At 42.9% G+C, this 19436-nt stretch overlaps 1 protein-coding gene across 3 annotated transcripts; it reads left to right on the forward strand.

Moving 5' to 3' along the window:
* Positions 1-12695: 12695 nt before the first annotated feature.
* On the forward strand, positions 12696-16566 carry LOC135515708 (lumican-like). Of its 3 annotated transcripts, none has more exons than XM_064939394.1 (3): positions 12696-13143; positions 14081-14956; positions 15235-16566. In XM_064939394.1, exons 2-3 carry the CDS (start codon positions 14083-14085, stop codon positions 15387-15389), a joined length of 1029 nt encoding a protein of 342 aa, XP_064795466.1. In that variant the 5' UTR covers positions 12696-13143; positions 14081-14082; the 3' UTR covers positions 15390-16566. The 3 variants fall into 3 exon arrangements, with proteins under 3 accessions (XP_064795466.1, XP_064795465.1, XP_064795467.1); XM_064939393.1 differs by having other exon boundaries at positions 12702-13143; positions 14076-14956; XM_064939395.1 differs by lacking the exon at positions 12696-13143 and adding an exon at positions 13161-13199.
* The last annotated feature ends 2870 nt before the right edge of the window (positions 16567-19436 follow it).

Consider the following 19436-nt stretch of genomic DNA (forward strand, 5'->3'; position numbering starts at 1 on the left):
CACATGGCAGCTTGTCATTTTTGCTAGCTTTCTGATCGTTCAGAATCATAACAAAGCACGCCTTCCGACCACTTCGATGTGCGTGCATCATTTTTGTGACATTGTCAGCCAACATGTCTATTTTTGAGCACCTCTAAGACATATGATATGTACCAATGGTCTAGTTACTTCAGACAGAAAATATGGAGGTTGGTCGGGGAGGAAGGGTGTGCTTAAACCGTCTAGCAAAAGGTTGAATGTTCAAGTCACGTCGGGTACAACTGTAGCATTTTAGCAGGATTGGGTATGTTACTTTCTAAATGTAATCTGTTAGTTACTAGTTACCAGTCCAAAATTGTGAATAGTAATGTAACTTTTGGATTACCCAAACTCAGTCAAATAATCTGACTACTTTCAGTTTCTTTTGGATTACTTTCCCCTTAAGAAGCATTAGAAGAAGACAAAAAGGATCCATCAAATGCATTTGGTGTGTCATCATAGTAGTCTCTGACTTTCAAAGTATCTGGAATCCTATTATTGATTAGAATGTTTTTGCTGGCAAAGTAACTGATTACAGTATGTTTGTAATCAAATGGCATGTAACTGACGACGTAATCAGTTACTCCCAAACGTTGCATCTGAGTTGAACCCTTCCCCTAACCCTTATTCTAACCTTAACCCAATTCACCTCACCTGGAATATATGAGAGGAGGGAATGGTACAGTATTCTGGTGTTTTGTACCTCTTGTCACAGTGGGGCCTGTTATTTCGTGTGAAATACACAGTAATACTAAATGCTCTACAGAATGCTCTTCTCTAACAGAAGACAAGGTTGGTGCCAAATAAGCCTATTCTACCAGAACACAAATTGCACTGTCCATCTAAGAACTGTCATTTCTAGAGAGATTTATGATTTGAATGACTTGCTGTATAATCAAACAAGGTATTCAATTAAATAACTGTCCATAACATAAGGATTACCAGAGAGCTATTTGACAGGGCTGGAGCCCCAACCAGTAAGGTGATTGGTGGACGTTATAAGGAAGGTGAAGCATGTAGATCCATGACAGGAATGCATCAGTGTTGGAGCCTCTGGCAGTGGCACACACACATCTGTTAGTCACACTGCAGCATCATGGTTCTCCTGCCCCTCTCTGTCGCCCCCATGTGGTGGGTATTGTCTTCTCTCCATCGCTCTCTCTGTCGACCCCCTCTCTCTGTGTGTGTGTGTGTGTGTGTGTGTGTGTGTGTGTGTGTGTGTGTGTGATAGAGAGTGTGTGTGTGAGAGAGAGTGAGTGTATGTGCATGTGGGTGTAAACATAATGCACACACGGGTTGGCAGGTACATGCATGTGTGTGTTATGGCTTGCATCATGTGCATTTGTGTGTGTGTGTGAGGGAGAGACAGGCAGGAGAAGGTGCATGCATGACAGTATGAATGTCTCTATCCATGTGCCCACGTGTCAGAGTGAAACCGTGTCAGAGTGAGACTACAGTATGTGTGAGTGAGACTACACTAGGTGTGAGTGAGACTACAGTATGTATGAGTGAGACTACACTAGGTGTGAGTGAGACTACAGTATGTGTGAGTGAGACTACAGTAGGTGTGAGTGAGACTACAGTATGTGTGAGTGAGACTACAGTATGTGTGTGAGTGAGACTACAGTAGGTGTGAGTGAGACTACAGTATGTGTGTGAGTGAGACTACAGTAGGTGTGAGTGACACTACAGTATGTGTGAGTGAGACTACAGCAGGTGTGAGTGAGACTACAGTAGGTGTGAGTGAGACTACAGTATGTGTGAGTGAGACTACAGTAGGTGTGAGTGACACTACAGTAGGTGTGAGTTAGACAACACAAGGTGTGAGTGAGACAACACTAGGTGTGAGTGAGACTACAGTAGGTGTGAGTGAGACTACAGTATGTGTGAGTGAGACTACAGTAGGTGTGAGTGAGACTACGGTAGATGTGAGTGAGACTACACTAGGAGTAAGTGAGACTACAGTATGTGTGTGAGTGAGGCTACAGTAGGTGTGAGTGAGACTACAGTATGTGTGAGTGAGACTACAGTATGTGTGTGAGTGAGACTACAGTATGTGTGTGAGTGTGACTACAGTAGGTGTTTGAGTGAGACTACAGTATGTGTGTGAGTGTGACTACAGTAGGTGTGTGAGTAAGACTACGGTATGTTTGAGTGAGACTACAGTATGTGTGAGGGAGACTACAGTATGTGTGAGTGAGACTACAGTATGTGTGAGTGAGACTACAGTATGTGTGTGAGTGAGACTACAGTGTGTGTGTGTGAGGGAGACTACAGTATGTGTGAGTGAGACTACAGTATGTGTGAGTGAAACTACAGTATGTTTGAGTAAGACTACAGTATGTGTGAGTGAGACTATAGTATGTGTGAGTGAGACTATAGTATGTGTGAGTGAGACTACAGTTTGTGTGAGTGAGACTACAGTATGTGTGAGTGAGACTACAGTAGGTGTGAGTGAGACTACAGTATATGTGAGTGAGACTACAGTATGTGTGTGAGTGAGACTACAGTAGGTGTGAGTGAGACTACAGTATGTAGGAGTGAGGCTATAGAATGTGTGATATGTGTGAGTGAGACTACAGTATGTGTGAGTGAGACTACAGTATGTGTGAGTGAGACTACAGTTTGTGTGAGTAAGACTACAGTATGTGTGAGTGAGACTACAGTAGGTGTGAGTGAGACTACAGTATATGTGAGTGAGACTACAGTATGTGTGTGAGTGAGACTACAGTAGGTGTGAGTGAGACTACAGTATGTAGGAGTGAGGCTATAGAATGTGTGATATGTGTGAGTGAGACTACAGTATGTGTGAGTGAGACTACAGTAGGTGTGAGTGAGACTACAGTATGTGTGAGTGAGACTACAGTATGTGTGAGTGAGACGACAGTATGTGTGATATGTGTGAGTGAGACTACAGTATGTGTGAGTGAGACTACAGTAGGTGTGAGTGAGACTACAGTATGTGTGAGTGAGACTACAGTATGTGTGAGTGAGACTACAGTAGGTGTGAGTGAGACTACAGTAGGTGTGAGTGAGACTATAGTATGTGTGATATGTGTGAGTGAGACTACAGTATGTGTGAGTGAGACTACAGTAGGTGTGAGTGAGACTACAGTATGTGTGATATGTGTGAGTGAGACTACAGTAGGTGTGAGTGAGACTACAGTAGGTGTGAGTGAGACTACAGTATGTGTGATATGTGTGAGTGAGACTACAGTAGGTGTGAGTGAGACTACAGTATGTGTGATATGTGTGAGTGAGACTACAGTATGTGTGAGTAAGACTACAGTAGGTGTGAGTGAGACTACAGTAGGTGTGAGTGAGACTGTATGTGTGAGTGAGACTACAGTATGTGTGAGTGAGAGTACAGTAGGTGTGAGTGAGACTACAGTATGTGTGATATGTGTGAGTGAGTGAGACTACAGTAGGTGTGAGTGAGACTACAGTATGTGTGATATGTGTGAGTGAGACTACAGTATGTGTGAGTAAGACTACAGTAGGTGTGAGTGAGACTACCGTATGTGTGTGAGTGAGATATGCCTTTCTGCCCTTGAGTAAAGCAGTAACCAGCAGCAACAACTCCTCCCCGGCAACAACGTGTATTAAGGCACCCCTCCCCCCCTGCACCTCCCTGATTCAGAGGGGTTGTGTTAAATGCAGAAGACACGTATTGGTTGAATGCGTTCAGTTGATTCCAGCACTCAATATTCATTAGCCTGTACAAACATTATAGGTTTAAAAGCATTTGTGAATGTACTGTAGCTCTTATTAGAGTAGGGTTCAATCCAACCCTATCTTTGACTCTATGGTATAATAATATATATATATATATATATATATATATATATATATATATATATACCGTATATATATTAATAAATATATATATATATATATATATATATATATATATATATATATATATATATATATATATATATATAGCATGGCTGTGTAAAATATATACAGTATATTCATGCTTATTACCCACCTGTGCTGGGCCAATCAAACAAAAAAACATCACTCTGCAAATGGAGGGTGACATTATTGTCAAGCAAAAGAGCCCAGATTTGTGCAAAAAATACCATAAAACAATCTCTGCATCATGATTTTTTAAAGTAAGTCAACTGCATTTGATGCATTTGCGAGTGGCAGTATTTGGAACACACACTGAATAATGTGCCTTCCTGTCTATTTGAAATGTTAGCCATCAAACAGGCAGTGTCAATTCCCTGGCTAAAATCGAATCACACTACACCGGCTCGGACGCTTGACAGATGTGGCAGGGTTTGCAAACTATCACAGATTACAAAAGGGAAACCCAGCCGTGAGATGCCCAGCGACGCGATCCTACCAGAAGAGCTAAATGTCTTCAATGCTCGCAAGCAACACTGAAGCAAGCATATGAGAGCACCAGTTGTTCCGGGAAGACTGTGTGATCTTGCTCTTAATAGCCAATGCAAGACCTTTAAACAGATTAACATTCACAAAGCAACGGGGCCAGACGAAATACCATGATGCACACTCAGAGCATACTCTGACCAGCTTGCAAGTGTCTTCACTGACATTTTACATTTTCAAGTTTTAATGTCACGTGCACAAGTACAGTGAAATGCTTTTCTTGCAAGCTCTAAACCCAACAATCCAGTAAAAAGAACAAAAAATAAGAAATCATCTATCCTTGACCCAGTCTGTTATACCAACTTGTTTCAAGCAGACTACCACAGACCACTATAGTCCCCGTGCCCAAGAACGCCAAAGTAACCTGCCTAAATTACTATCGGCCCGTAGTTCTCACATCTATAGCTTTGAAAGGCTGGTCATGGCTCACATCAACACCATCACCCCAGACACCCTGGATCCACTCCAATTTGCATACCGCCCCAACAGATCCACAGATGACACAATCTTTATTGCACTCCAAACTGCCCTCACCCACCTGGACAAAAGGAATATCTTTGTAAGAATTATGTTCATTGACTACAGCTCAGCGTTCAACACCATAGTCCCCTCCAAGCTCATCACCAAGCTCAGGACAATGGGGCTGAACACCTCCCTCTGCAAATGGATCCTGGACTTCAAATATGCCTACCGGTAGCCAGTGATATAATGTTCCAAAAAATAGGTGGGTTAACTCTGATTGCCGGTAATGGTGAAAAAAGTAACTCTCCCCATGCTTTCAGTGTCTTTTGTTTTTGTTGGTGGGTAAAACAGCGTTTACTTGCGTTTACCCTCCACTGGGCTTACACCCCTGCCAGTAGCCTACCCTCTCAGCCAAGGCCATTTTAAACTAAGGAACACACGCAGAATAGGTAGTCTACATTGAATATAATACAGGAGTTCAAGTAAATCATGTTTTACACCCTAGTTCATGAGTTGTCCATATTTAATGAGTTAAATGCCTGGAGTTTTCACAGATCGTGTGACATAAAACACAACCTTTCTTTCTTTACATTAATGCCATTTACGACAGTGTTACTTGTCATTACTCTCAGGAATCAAGGTTAGACCCAAGTGCAGACTGTGTGAAGTAACAATGTTTATTGTAACCACCGGGGCAGGCAAACGACAGGTCAAGGCAGGCAGGGGTCGACAATCCAGAGTAGAGGCAAAGGTACAGGACGGCAGGCAGGTACAGGGTCAGGACAGGCAAGGGTCAAAAACCAGGAGGACGAGAGAAAGAGAAGCTGAGAAAAGACAGGAGCCGACAGGACGACCGCTGGTAAGCTTGACAAACAAGACCAACTGGCAACAGACAGAAATAAAACACAGGTATAAGTACACAGGGGATAATGGGGAAGATGGGCGACACCTGGAGGGGGGTGGAGACAAGCACAAAGACAGGTGAAACAGATCAGGGCGTGACAATTACTAAGCATTTACCAATTGAATTAGAAAATATAGTGGACGTATCATTTTGTGTGTGTGTCTGTGTGTGTCTGTGTGTGCACGTGTGCGAGCGTGTGCGTGTGTGCTACATTCACATATGGAAGTGTCATATCTGGAACATCTGGAAAATTTGGGCATTCCAATAAACAGAACAGAATGGAAGTGTTACATAATGAACGTCTGGAAAATTTGAGCATTACAATAAACAGAACTGAATGGAAGTGTTAAATCTGGAATGTCTGGAAAATTTGAACATTCCAATAAATAGAACAGAATGGAGTTTGTTATTTCTGGATTGGCTGTATAAAGTTGTGATGCATTGTTTAACTGAGCTGACATAATGTTCTGTATACATGTTTAAATGGTTAATGAAACCATATGCTGTACCTAATGGCTAGACATCAATAAACCTACAGAAATGGAGGGATTTAGCTCATGAGCTAAAGAAGCTGGCTTAATACCAAATGGTATAAATACCTATTTCATTGTGTTGGAGCAGAGTCTTGCAGTCGATCTAAATGTATAGATGTAATTCAGAAGTTGTTGAGAAAGCAAAATGATACCTCCAATTTTTCCATCAATGAAACAGCCATCGTTTGACTTGTTTACATATATTGTAATAGTTCATTGGGAAGAACTGTGGGTTACTGGTTTGGGAAGAAAATGGGACTGGAAACGTATTCTGTACCGAAACAGCTTTTGATGACATAACGTTCCAGTGCCATCCGTTAGAGACTTAGAACGTGGCCAGTATTAACACCAGAAATGGAAAAACAATGTTACTGGAATATAAATGGGGAAAATAGTCCTTAGAGCCAAGACCCATCATTTTCAAACCATTGGCTCTGTTCTGAGACGTGGAGAGGATGTGAGAGCATCAGGGTTGACGTCATCAAAGCGAACAGAGGAAGCAAGGTGACTGGGAAGAATATCTGTTTTCCAAACTTTTGAGTGATTGAATAGGTAGGGGTGGGAGTCTTTCCAAAGGAAAGTGCCGCAATAACAGGACTGAAAGGTCAACACATCATCTTCAAGACATAAACACTGATGATGAGGTGGTAAACCAACCCACAAGGACAGGACTGGACAATGGAAAGCGCTAAAAACATTCCACTGGGCAAAAATGTCAATTCAATGTTGGTTCAACGTCATTTCATTGAAATTACCTGGAAACAACGTTGATTCAACCAGTGGGATTGCATTGTTTTCTGGGGGATTCAAAACAGTATATATTTCCACCTTTTGTCAATGTTTTGCCCTTCGAGAGAGGATTGAAACAATAAATTGGCTTGTACAATGCCAGAATGTTGTCAGCTGAGGGAACGTATTTGGATAAACGTAACACATTTACCCACTCAGCCCCAAAGTAGATCAGTATATCTAATGACTGTGTTAACTGATCGTTAATAGGTAATATATTCTTGACCCCTAATTAGTCATGCTAATAAGGTAATGAGAATAAACAGCACCACCTCTTTAGGGGGTCTGTCTCCGGTTACTAAAATAGCAGTAGCAAGATGCAGAGAGGAGGTGGTAGAGGTGACCGTCTAATTAGGAGACCAGATCAACATGTAAAAGTCATGTGTAAAGGCCACCACTAGTGCAGGGTGGAGGACATGGATTCAGATGTCTGAACTGTTATTCATGTCTACTACAGAATGTGTCAGAGTTAGAATCAAAGCTGCCAAAATGGATGCTCATTCCAAAATAAACATTCTGCATTACTTAGACCTGCAACAGGCATGAATTCAATGAGTAATTAGCTCTTTCCATTGGTTTAATCCTAACCGTCCAGCTAACCGTGTAACTTTCCCTTCCTTCTAAGCTCAGCACACCCCAAGTCCACTACAGTATCATCAAATCAAATTGTATTGATCACATACACATGGTTAGCAGATGTTAATGCGAGTGTAGCGAAATGATTGTGCTTCTAGTTCCGGCAGTGCAGTAATATCTATCAAGTAATCTAACAAATTCACAATGACTACCTTAAACAAACAAATGTAAAGAGATGGAATAAGAATATGTACATATAAATATATGGATGAGCGATGGCCGTACGGCATAGGCAAGATGCAGTAGATGGTATAAAATACACTATATACATATGAGATGAGTAACGTAGGATATGTAAAGATTATTAAAGTGGCATTACTTAAAGTGACTAGTGATACATTTATTAAATCCATTTATTAAAGTGGTCAGTGATTTGAGTTTGTATGTTGGCAGCAGCCTCTCTATGTTAGTGATGGCTGTTTAACAGTCTGATGGCCTTGAGATAGAAGCTGTTTTCAGTCTCTCGGTCCCTGCTTTGATGCACCTGTACTGACCTCGTCTTCTGGATGATAGCAGGGTGAACAGGCAGTGGCTTGGGTGGTTGTTGTCCTTGATGATCTTTGTGGCCTTCCTGTGATATCGGGTGGTGTAGGTGTCCTGGAGGGCAGGTAGTTTGCCACTGGTGATGCGTTGTGCAGACCTCACTACCCTCTGGAGAGCCTTGCGGTTGAGGGCGGTGCAGTTGTCGTACCAGGTGGTGATAGGATGCTCTCGATTGTGTATCTGTAAAAGTTTGTGAGGAATTTAGATGACAGGTCAAATTTCTTCAGCCTCCTGAGGTTGAATAGGCGCTGTTGCACCTTCTTCACCACGCTGTCTGTGTGGGTGGACCATTTCAGTTTGTCTGTGATGTGTACGGAACTTTCCACCTTCTCCACTACTGTCCAGTCGATGTGGATAGGGGGATGCTCCCTCTGCTGTTTCCTGAAGTCCACGATCATCTCCTTTGTTTTGTTGACGTTGAGTGAGAGGTTATTTTCCTGACACCACCCTCCGAGGGTCCTCACCTCACCACCACTGTATTGTCGTCTGCAAACTTGTGATTGAGTTGGAGGCGTGCGTGGCCACGCAGTCATGGGGCGGCAGGGTAGCCTAGTGGTTAGAGCGTTGGACTAGTAACCGGAAGGTTGCGAGTTCAAACCCCCGAGCTGACAAGGTACAAATCTGTCGTTCTGCCCCTGAACAGGCAGTTAACCCACTGTTCCCAGGCCATCATTGAAAATAAGAATTTGTTCTTAACTGACTTGCCTGGTTAAATAAAGGTAACAAAAAAAAAATGGGTGAACAGGGAGTACAGAAGAGGACTGAGAACGCACCCTTGTAGGGCCCCAGTGTTGAGGATCAGCAGAGTGGAGATGTTGTTTCCTACCTTCACCACCTGGGGGCTGCCCATCAGAAAGTCCAGGGCCAGTTGCACAGGGCGGGGTCAAGACCCAGGGTCTCAAGCTACATAGGTATTCCTCTTGTCCTGATAGGTTAGAGCAGTGTGCAGTGTGATGGCAAATGCATCGTCTGTGGACCTCCTGTGTCGGTAAGCAGGTAGGGTGGAGGTGATATGATCCTTGACTAGTCTCTCAAAGTACTTCATGATGACAGAAGTGAGTGCTACGGGGCGATAGTTATTTAGTTCAGTTACCTTAGCTTTCTTGGGAACAGGAACAATGGTGGCCATCTTGAAACATGTGGGGACACCAGACTGGGATAGGGAGAGATTGAATATGTCCGTAAATACACCAGCCAGCTGGTCTGCGCATGCTCTGAGGACGCGGCTAGGGATGCCGTCTGGGCTGGCAGCCATGTGAGTGTAAAACGTATATTAATGTTTTATTCACTAGGCCATGGAGAAGGAGAGCCTAGAGTCTATGGTAACAGGCCGTATCGGTGGCACTGTATTGTCCTCAAAGCGCGGAAAAAGAAGTTGTTTAATTTGTTTGGGAACAAGACGTTGATGTGCGCGACGGGGCTGGTTTTCTTTTTGTGATCCAATATTGTCTGTATTATTGTCCTGCCACATACGTCTTGTGTTTTCGCCATTGAATTGCGACTCCAATTTGTCTCTATACTGACGCTTTGCTTGTTTGATTGCCTTGCAGAGGGAATAACTACACTGTTTTGTATTCGGTCATGTTTCCACTTAAAACCATGACCTAGGTCTTCAACTAGATGGGATGGTGAGATGGAGGAGAAATCGAGGGACAGTTGCTTGAGTTTGGGACGACCATGTGGGACATGAAGAAGAAAATGATCTAAAGACAAGAAGGATGGAGGTGAACACAGAAGCAAGAAAGGACATGGCTTTTTAAAACGGTTGGATAGCAATACTTATGGTCAAAGCTCTCGAGGATGCTAGTCTTATCAGAAGGGTCTGGAAGCTACTGCAATTTGCCAAGGTGAGAATCCTGAGCAATTCGGTTATGTGTGAGTAGGAGGAATGTTCATTGTCAAATTAATAATAGGTTTTTCTAGCCATAAACTTCCCAGTCGGCCACAGTGGTTTTGTTTCCAAGAAAACCATGTTGTGAGTAATAAGAATGGTCATTGTTAAATGAATCATGGGTTTTTGCAGCGATAGGCTACACAGCCGGTTCCTTTGGAAACACTCGAAAAAGAAGTACACACTTGCTCCTTCACAAATCACTTCTGCAGTCCAATGTTGATGCGGGAAGTCTTTTCAATATAAGATGGCCGCCAAAAAGGCATGAGCTGTGTTCGAATACTCATACTAACCACACTAACCGTACTATTTGTGATGTGAATTGAGTATATAGTATGTTTATTGGTCATAGTATGGATATAGTTAGTATGCCAAAAGTTCCCGGATGTCGCCAAAATATGAAGTATACACGCAGAGGACACTATTTCCGTACTTTAGGGCCCATAATGCAATTCTTCAGAAAATGGGTGTGGCTTCACATCGTTTTCAGATTTGAAGAAAATGGTGGAAAATATGCAGCCGAAGTACAACGAGAGCAGATACAAATTCATTGCTTTATCTAATTATGACAAATGTGAAGAAAAGTTTGAGCAATGTAATAAAGTAATGACTATTCAAATAAGTTACCTTACGTTAAGTTGACTGACAATTTGTTAGCTCAGCTGTCCTTACGAACCACATAGCATATCATTACAGCAGTATGTACCGGTATGTCAAACTTGCCAGTATATTAACTATAGGCCATCTAACTTCCCAGCGTTTATTGACTTGATTATTCCAGTCATTCTTAGCTTTGCTAAATGGTATAGTCGTTGTGCGTTCTCAATGGACGTTCGGGTGCTTTCGTAAATTCGGTCTGGCTATCTACTCCGATTTCAGAGCACTCTCGTAAGTGTACCAGAGTGCAGAGTAATGAATTTATGAGCACTCAACACCCATTGAAAATGGCCGGTGTCCTGTAAACGTAAGCAAAAAAAAGCATAATTAAATTGGTGCTTGAGAGCGAACCGCTCTGAATTGACAAATGGACAATCTGACAACGCTCTGAATTGACAAGCTCACTCTGGCACTCCACATTGAATTTAAGAACACACCCGAAGTTGTAAAATGTCTAACTAGTCATTTGTTATGCTAACTAGCTAGCAAGAGGTTGCATAGCAACAGCATCAACTTCTGGTAGACAGGCGAAGAGCTAGTATGCTCAAATGAATGCATACTGTTTGTTTATAGTATACTAAAATGAACTAATAGTATATAGTGTGTAGTATATACTCATGAAGTATGTAGTATACAGTATGTTAGTATGGGTATTCAAACACAGCTATGGTTTCCACTAGTAACCACAGCCACAAAGTCAAGATTGGCTATATCGTATAAATATTTGAAAATAAAAATTACTTATTTGGTCTTAATTTAAGGTTAGGGTTAGGCATAAGGTTATCGGTGTGGTTAAGGTTAGATTTAAAATCACATTTTAATAAGATATTTTTTAGAAATGGGTGGGGTTTATGACTTTGTGTCTGTGGTAACTAGTGGCGACTGAAAGACGTGTGTGGAGGCACACATGGGACTGTGACCAATTGAATCCAGACGACAGACCTGCAGTGATGCAAGAGTTGAACATAAACAAAGAAAGGTGAAATTGGGAAACCATTACAATTTCAGTCTTCTTCAGCAATTTCAACAAAATCTTCTAGAACAGCCATTGTCTTGAAACGTGTACTGTAGATGCAGTGCAGTCTGCAGACGGATAGTTGGATATGGAAGGAGATGAAGAGCACTTTTAAGTGTGTGAAGATAAATGGAGGGAGGAGGAGAAGGAGGGGGTCTGACGGCACTTGAGTGATTTACAGTGGGGACCAGAGGAGGTTGGCGGGAGGAGCTATAGGAGGACTGGCTCATCGTAATGGCTGGAATGGAATGAATTGGACAGAGTCAAACATGTGGTTTTCATATATTTGATGTGTTTGATACGGGTTCAATGAGCCGTCCTCCCATATCTTCTCCCACCAGCCTCCTCTGCTGGGGACATACGGAATTCATTGGACTCACATCTGCCTCACCTTACTTTCCTCTATTATGGTACCATGTGTTTACCATGAGGAGGCAGATGAGGTTAGGGTTTAGGGGCTAGGCACTCTCCACGGGCTCGGAAGAAAGCGGATGTTGACGGTTCTCAGGAATACGGTATTTTCAACCTATCTTCCGTTTCCCCTGAAAAAACGGATGTGGGGACTCGGGAGTCTTCTTACACCTGCTACGTTAGGGGCTAGGGGTCATTTTGGGATTCAGCATAGGCTGTTTTATAATCCTTTTCAGGTCCACTAAGACCTCGTCACTTTTTCCGAGACCCTATTTAAGGTTTCATGCTGCAGCATAACAATTGGCAGCTGGCTCTGGCTGCAGACAGAGTTTTTCCACACACTTTCTTTACTATTCCAGGAACCTTTTGTTTTAACTTGTATCCACTTCGCTTTTTTGTTAGTAGGGGAAAGGAAGAAAGGGAGGTGGTTGTTGGTGGAGAGGGAGGAAAAATAACAGATATATATGATGCCGTGTGTCCTTTGTGAGTCTTCGCATCCTCATTCACGCATGAGGCGGACCTCGTATCCCAGACTGCACTGGTGCACCTATGACTGGTTAGGCAGAGCCCATAATGCTCAGATTCCATGCCTTAAAAACTCATGTCGATGCCATCGTCTTTGTATACTAGAGTGTGACTTCAGTTTGGGCAACTGCCTTCTGTCAAGCCGGGACCACAGTCATCTGAAGAAGCAGAAGCTTTCCCACCCCTTTCCCTCGCTCTCTCTTTCTCTCACTCTCTTTATCTCCCCCTCCCTCTCCCTTTCTCCCTCGTTCTCCTCCCTCTCTCCAGAGACATCTGGCTTTTGAGCAACCACAGTCTTCTTACCTGCTGACCTTCCATCCCACACGCAGAGGGAGAGAGAGAGAGAGAGGAGAGAAAGGTAAGAGGAATGGACTCTTGTCATTTCCTGAAGGGTTCCTGCTCGGTTGTCCCTAGGTATTTGGTCTTTCCATGCTGGGATTGATAGCCAGCCCAGTCCCAGCTAAACTCTGGGGGAGGATTGTGTGTGATACAGGGTTAACTAGTTGTCACTTGACAAGGGAAAGGAGTGGGGAGATTTTTGTACTTCGAAGTTATCTAATGCTTTTCATGTTGCGTTGGACAATGTGTTGTTCTTATATTGCACCATGGCATGAATGCATTTATAAAATGAATACACTGTATTGATGCACAGTATTGTTAGTCAAAGGCATTAATGTGTTTGCATTTGCAGTACGGTATTATCATGTGATGACATGTCATACTTTAAATCAACACATTGAGTTACATCCTCTTAAAAGTGTCAATATGTTGTGATGATATTTATTTTGCCTTTATTTGTTGACATTATAAAGTGTGTCTTCACTGAAAAACCTGCATTGTTGGTTCATAGATAGTTCTGAGTATTTACAGTAGGGATCTACCTCTTTTTTTAAAGAGTTTTGCAGTTCACTAGTATTACCAGATTGCTGCTTTAGGGTGATTCATGAATAGTTTTGGTCAATTGAGCTTTTTCAATCGATGTTTTTTTCTCTCTCAGGGAACCCTAGTGGCCTAAGATGAATGTTTCTATCTTGGAATCTGTAACAAGTCCATTCTTTACCAGTTTATGTTGTCTATCATGCAATCGAAATGTAATGTATTTAACTGTTCAAATAGAGTTTGTTCTCTGTAGATTTTAAAATCAAAGTACCACTCAGGATAATAGTAGATAAGACTATGTATGAGATGTTCAAGATGTGGTAGACAAACTTTTGCTGACTTTCTCCCCGTTTCACTTTACGTTTTTTTCTTTGTCTCCCTTTCTCCTTCTGTCTGTTTTCTTCTCCCCAGTACAGTTATGTTTCCCCTCCGTGTCCCCATCTTTGCCATGCTGGTCAGCCTGACCGTGGGTCAGTACGATGACTACGACTACCAGCCGGCCTCCCAGTACGGCCCGTCCAGCGCCAACTGTGCCCAGGAATGCGAGTGCCCCATCAACTTCCCCACTGCCATGTACTGTGACTCCCGCAACCTTAAGTTTGTGCCCATTGTGCCCTCAGGCATCAAGTACCTGTACCTGCAGAACAACCTGATCGAGGAGATCAAGGCTGGGGTCTTCGACAACGTCACGGCTGAACTCCGTTGGCTGGTCCTGGACCATAACCAGATCACCAATGAGAAAGTTGCCAAGGGAACCATCGACAAGCTGACCGGACTTCATAAGATCTTGTTCAGCTTCAACAAACTGACGGAAGCTGTGATCCCTCCCTCCAAGTCCTTGGACGAGCTGAAGATGATGAACAACCAGCTGTCCAAGTTCCCTGCAGGGAGTCTGGCCGGCATGCAGAACCTGACCTCAGTCCACCTCCAGAACAACGAGCTGACCTCTAAAGCTCTTAACGGGGTCTTCAAGGGCCTCAACAAGCTGGTGGCCATAGACTTGACCAAAAACAAGCTGAAGAAGCTGCCCTCAGGCATGCCCAGTTCGCTGGAGACCTTCTATGGCGATCACAATGACATCAGCAGCATCGCCGCCGGGGACCTCAAAGAGCTGCCCAAGCTGGCGTACCTGAGGTTGGCCTACAATCAGATGACGGATGCAGGGATTCCGGCGGGCGTGTTCAATGTGACGAGCCTGATCGAGCTGGATCTGTCCTACAACAAGCTGCAGTCCATCCCTGAGATCAACGAACAGCTGGAGCATCTCTATCTGCAGGCCAACGAAATCAGCAGTGAGTGATTTTTATGTCCTCTTATTTTTCATTATCTTTTCTCTTCTCTCTTTCTCTTCTCTCCCTTTTCTCTATTTTCTTTTCTCTCTTTCAACATTCTCTTTCCGTTCTCTTTCTCTATTTCGACATTGCAATTACAAATAAATCTAAATCAGTCATATCCATCCTCAAGTCTTTACTGCCTCCCAGCAAGTGTCAGGCAATCGGGGTAGGATGTGTACATACAGTAGGAAATGTTGAATCATGTCAGTTCACCAAACCCCTTCCCACCCTTCCAGAGTTCAACCTGGAGAACATTTGCAAGTTCTCTGGCCCTCTGAACTACTCCAGACTGAAGCACCTGCGTCTGGATGGGAACAACATCACTCATGCCGACCTACCCCATGACTCCTCCAACTGCCTGCGCCAGGCCTCTGACATCATCTTCGACTAAGGACCCTCCCCTCATCCGCAATTCTCCCTCTGTGACCCTCCCCCGGCACCACGACCCACCCTAAACTAATCCTTCAAACCCCAATAGGCACAATGTGGTTATATTCCAATATCTACAATAGCATACTACTCAGAGTATATGCCCAATATGTTTCTTTATTCTAAGTGGAATGCAAGTGTGGACAATGAACCCGAGCGACAGTGTTTGCAACAAACCTAAATACGTATCCTCCCCCTACCGGCGAAATCAAGGTCACCTCTGTCAACTCATCGGTAGTCCTTTCTGTAAACACAGGCTATGAAATAACAAACCAACAAAGTTTAGAAACCCCGGAGAGACCTTTTATTTTGCAGTGCATCATGGTATTCTCATGACAACTATAGTGTATTTTGTCCGTAGCAAATGGCTGGCTCTGTACCAATAGTTTTGTCCAAATTTGCTGCAAATCAAACAATCGGCCACAATATAATGTAATGGTGCCTCGTAAAAAGCACTTGAACTGTACTTGTCTGTACTTGTTTCAAACAATAGGTGCCTTTTCTTGTGAAAAAGAGACAATATAGGAACATAGTGATTCCTGAATGAAGTGCTTTTAATGAAAATGCAGCTCACACACTTCAAACATTCCAAAAGTAGTGGCACATGTTGTTTTCAGACAAGTACATTGAATATGGGAATAAATCTCACTTGCAAATAAATGCATTGCCCATTCCTCTTTTGTATGTTTGTCATGATGTTTTTTAAAGGTTTCTTGTATTTAGTCTGTACACTCCCAGAATCACATTGCTGTGCAAAAGACCTGCAGGTAAGGAATAAAAGTATCTAAGAGAGCTGTGTTGTGTACTCTGGTGTAATGTCTACTGGGGAAATATTGAACAGTGGAACACTATTGGAACCAAATTCAAACTCACATGTCATATGTCAAAAGCTGTGGCATTTTCCCATCTTTCTGTATGAATGTTGGGGGGAAGTTATTAACAATCCTTATCGACAAGATTAAAAGGCTTGACACTGAATAGCTCTGCTGAAGTAATTGACTGTTTTTTAATGAGTTATTACGCAGTTAAATCGCCCATTCAATGCAGATCACCGTTGTTATGCCGACATTTATACAACATTTGCATTGCTTGCATGCATCTCATGGTAACTCTGTATGATAATAAAAGCTAGCATTTTACGTTTTTGTCCATTCATGGTTACCTTGTTTGCCATGTTTAATGTGTGCTTTTGCCCGTATAGCTTTACCTGAATAGCAACAATTTGTTGTGACGCTAACTTTATCTTGCTCTGTTGTGGCAACGTTGGTGGAATGTCATGTGCTATTTGGGCAGAGTATATCCAGATTTATTTTCATTATGGCTTTTGACTCAGTAATCGCTGGTGAATTTACTGAGAGGACATAAAAAACATTTGAATTTCCAATACTCGTGTGTGGTAAATGTTTGTTTTAAACCTATAATACTCAGTCGTAAATTCAGCAGAAGATTTTTTTAAATGACTACATTTACCATATACTGTTTCCAGAGGAAACAGACAGTAAATGTGTCTGCAGTATGACAACGTACACAAAACATGTGACACAAGAAGAATGAGATCTCTCTAGTTTCTTACCCCCCAGGCCCTACACTGACACATGTATGTTGCTTCTTACTTTAAGCTTTCCTGAGTGGGTTGTGTTTTAGGGGTTAATGTGTTGTGTTTGGGCCTGCACCACGATGGTTGGCAACTCTCTTCCTGCAGGAAATGGGTCTTCTCCCAGTGTCATGCTGTGTCTCTGCACATGAATATCAAGTGGAACATTCTGATCTGTTCCATATTCTCCTTGGATGTGTGGGTGGGTGTGTGGGTGGGTTTGGTGGGTTTGGTGGATGGGTGGGAGGGAGGGTGGATGTAGTGCCAGTGCAGGCATGTAGGTATGTAGATCCTATGGTCCTGGAGGGCTGCAGGGGTTGCAGGGTTTGACTGGAAACCAGAGCTGAAATGCTCAGTTGATGTAGCTGTAACTATCCACACGGTTAGCTTTGATGTAATGATGTGTGGTAAACAGGTTTTTGGTGTTCCTTACATGGTGATTTGACAGAAGGATGCCTGTTACTTAATCAACAGTAAGTAACGCCAAACAGGTCAAGCAGCCACTTGGGTGCTGTTTGCCGGCCATTTTGTGCCAGAACCCAGTGCTTTGGGAGTCATTTGTGCAGTGTGCACCACCTCCAACACAGGATCATAACTAAAGTATGGCCCAGTGGTGATTTTCCATCAGAATGACATAAACACGTAAGCCAGTGCCTACGTGTTCCAACAGGTCTACACGTAGGCACGGGTTGTTTTTGCAGATGGTTTTGCAGATGTTGACAACTTCTCTGAAGTGTCCAGTGTGGGTGGGACTGGGGGAGTCCATTTGGGATAGGGAGAGGGGATTTCAGGGAAGAGCTGATGGATGAGCAGAACCAGTGGACTAATGCATTTCTCACATTGTACCAAGCTGTAATCCCATACACTCCTCCTCATCTTTTCCAAAGACCAGACATGGCAAATTCCTGGCGCAGACAGTCCACAGACAAATACACCGTCCAGAGTGAGGAACGTTGGACTAATTTGGTGAAGCAATTCTTCCAGTTCAAACGCCGAGGCTGAGAAATCACGAAAGTGCCGGTGTTGAGGGAGGGATACTTTAAAACATTTACTCCCTCACGTGGAAATATGCATCTGTTTACTTGTGTAGTTTTATACTGAAGACATTTCTGTTTTAATGTGTAGTAGGAGTGAACTGTTAGCATGCTGGCTATGTAAAGTCGTATTTGGGATGGGATCTGTGCTGGGATCAGTGTTGTCGGCTAACTCGTGCATGCCTAATTAGAGCAGGCACTTTCTACAGGCTCCATGTCAACTAATTAGCTAAATGTCTTTAGCGAGTATTACTGAATGGGTTGCCAGACATTCAATTTTTCCAGCATGTTACTCGTAATAAGATCCCGCAGTTATAGTCAATCACACCTTGCAATTGCTCCTCTTTCACAAATAATATCGTTGAGAGGTCTATATTATATTTGACACAGTGGTTTTCTGCCAGTGCTATTCTGCCAGTGCTTCTATATGTCTAGTCACTCTAGAATATTCCTGGATATTCTTTGACCTAAACAAGAGACCTACAGTGCCTTGCAAAAGTATTTGGCCCCCTTGAACTTTGCGACCTTTTGCCACATTTCAGGCTTCAAACATAAAGATATAAAACTGTATTTTTTTGTGAAGAATCAACAACAAGTGGGACACAATCATGAAGTGGAACGACATTTATTGGATATTTCAAACTTTTTTAACAAATCAAAAACTGAAAAATTGGGCGTGCAAAATTATTCAGCCCCCTTAAGTTAATACTTTGTAGCGCCACCTTTTGCTGCGATTACAGCTGTAAGTCGCTTGGGGTATGTCTCTATCAGTTTTGCACATCGAGAGACTGAAATCTTTCCCCATTCCTCCTTGCAAAACTGCTCGAGCTCAGTGAGGTTGGATGGAGAGCAATTGTGAACAGCAGTTTTCAGTTCTTTCCACAGATTCTCGATTGGATTCAGGTCTGGACTTTGACTTGGCCATTGTAACACCTGGATATGTTTATTTTTGAACCATTCCGTTGTAGATTTTGCTTTATGTTTTGGATCATTGTCTTTTTGGAAGACAAATCTCCGTCCCAGTCTCAGGTCTTTTGCAGACTCCATCAGGTTTTCTTCCAGAATGGTCCTGTATTTGGCTCCATCCATCTTCCCATAAATTTTAACCATCTTCCCTGTCCCTGCTGAAGAAAAGCAGGCCCAAACCATGATGCTGCCACCACCATGTTTGACAGTGGGTATGAGGTGTTCAGGGTGATGAGCTGTGTTGCTTTTACGCCAAACATAACGTTTTGCATTGTTGCCACAAAGTTCAATTTTGGTTTCATCTGACCAGAGCACCTTCTTCCACATGTTTGGTGTGTCTCCCAGGTGGCTTGTGGCAAACTTTAAACAACACTTTTTATGGATATCTTTAAGAAATGGCTTTCTTGCCACTCTT

This window comes from Oncorhynchus masou, chromosome 27 (genome assembly GCF_036934945.1).
Source record: "Oncorhynchus masou masou isolate Uvic2021 chromosome 27, UVic_Omas_1.1, whole genome shotgun sequence".
NCBI classification, from domain to species: Eukaryota; Metazoa; Chordata; class Actinopteri; order Salmoniformes; family Salmonidae; genus Oncorhynchus; species Oncorhynchus masou.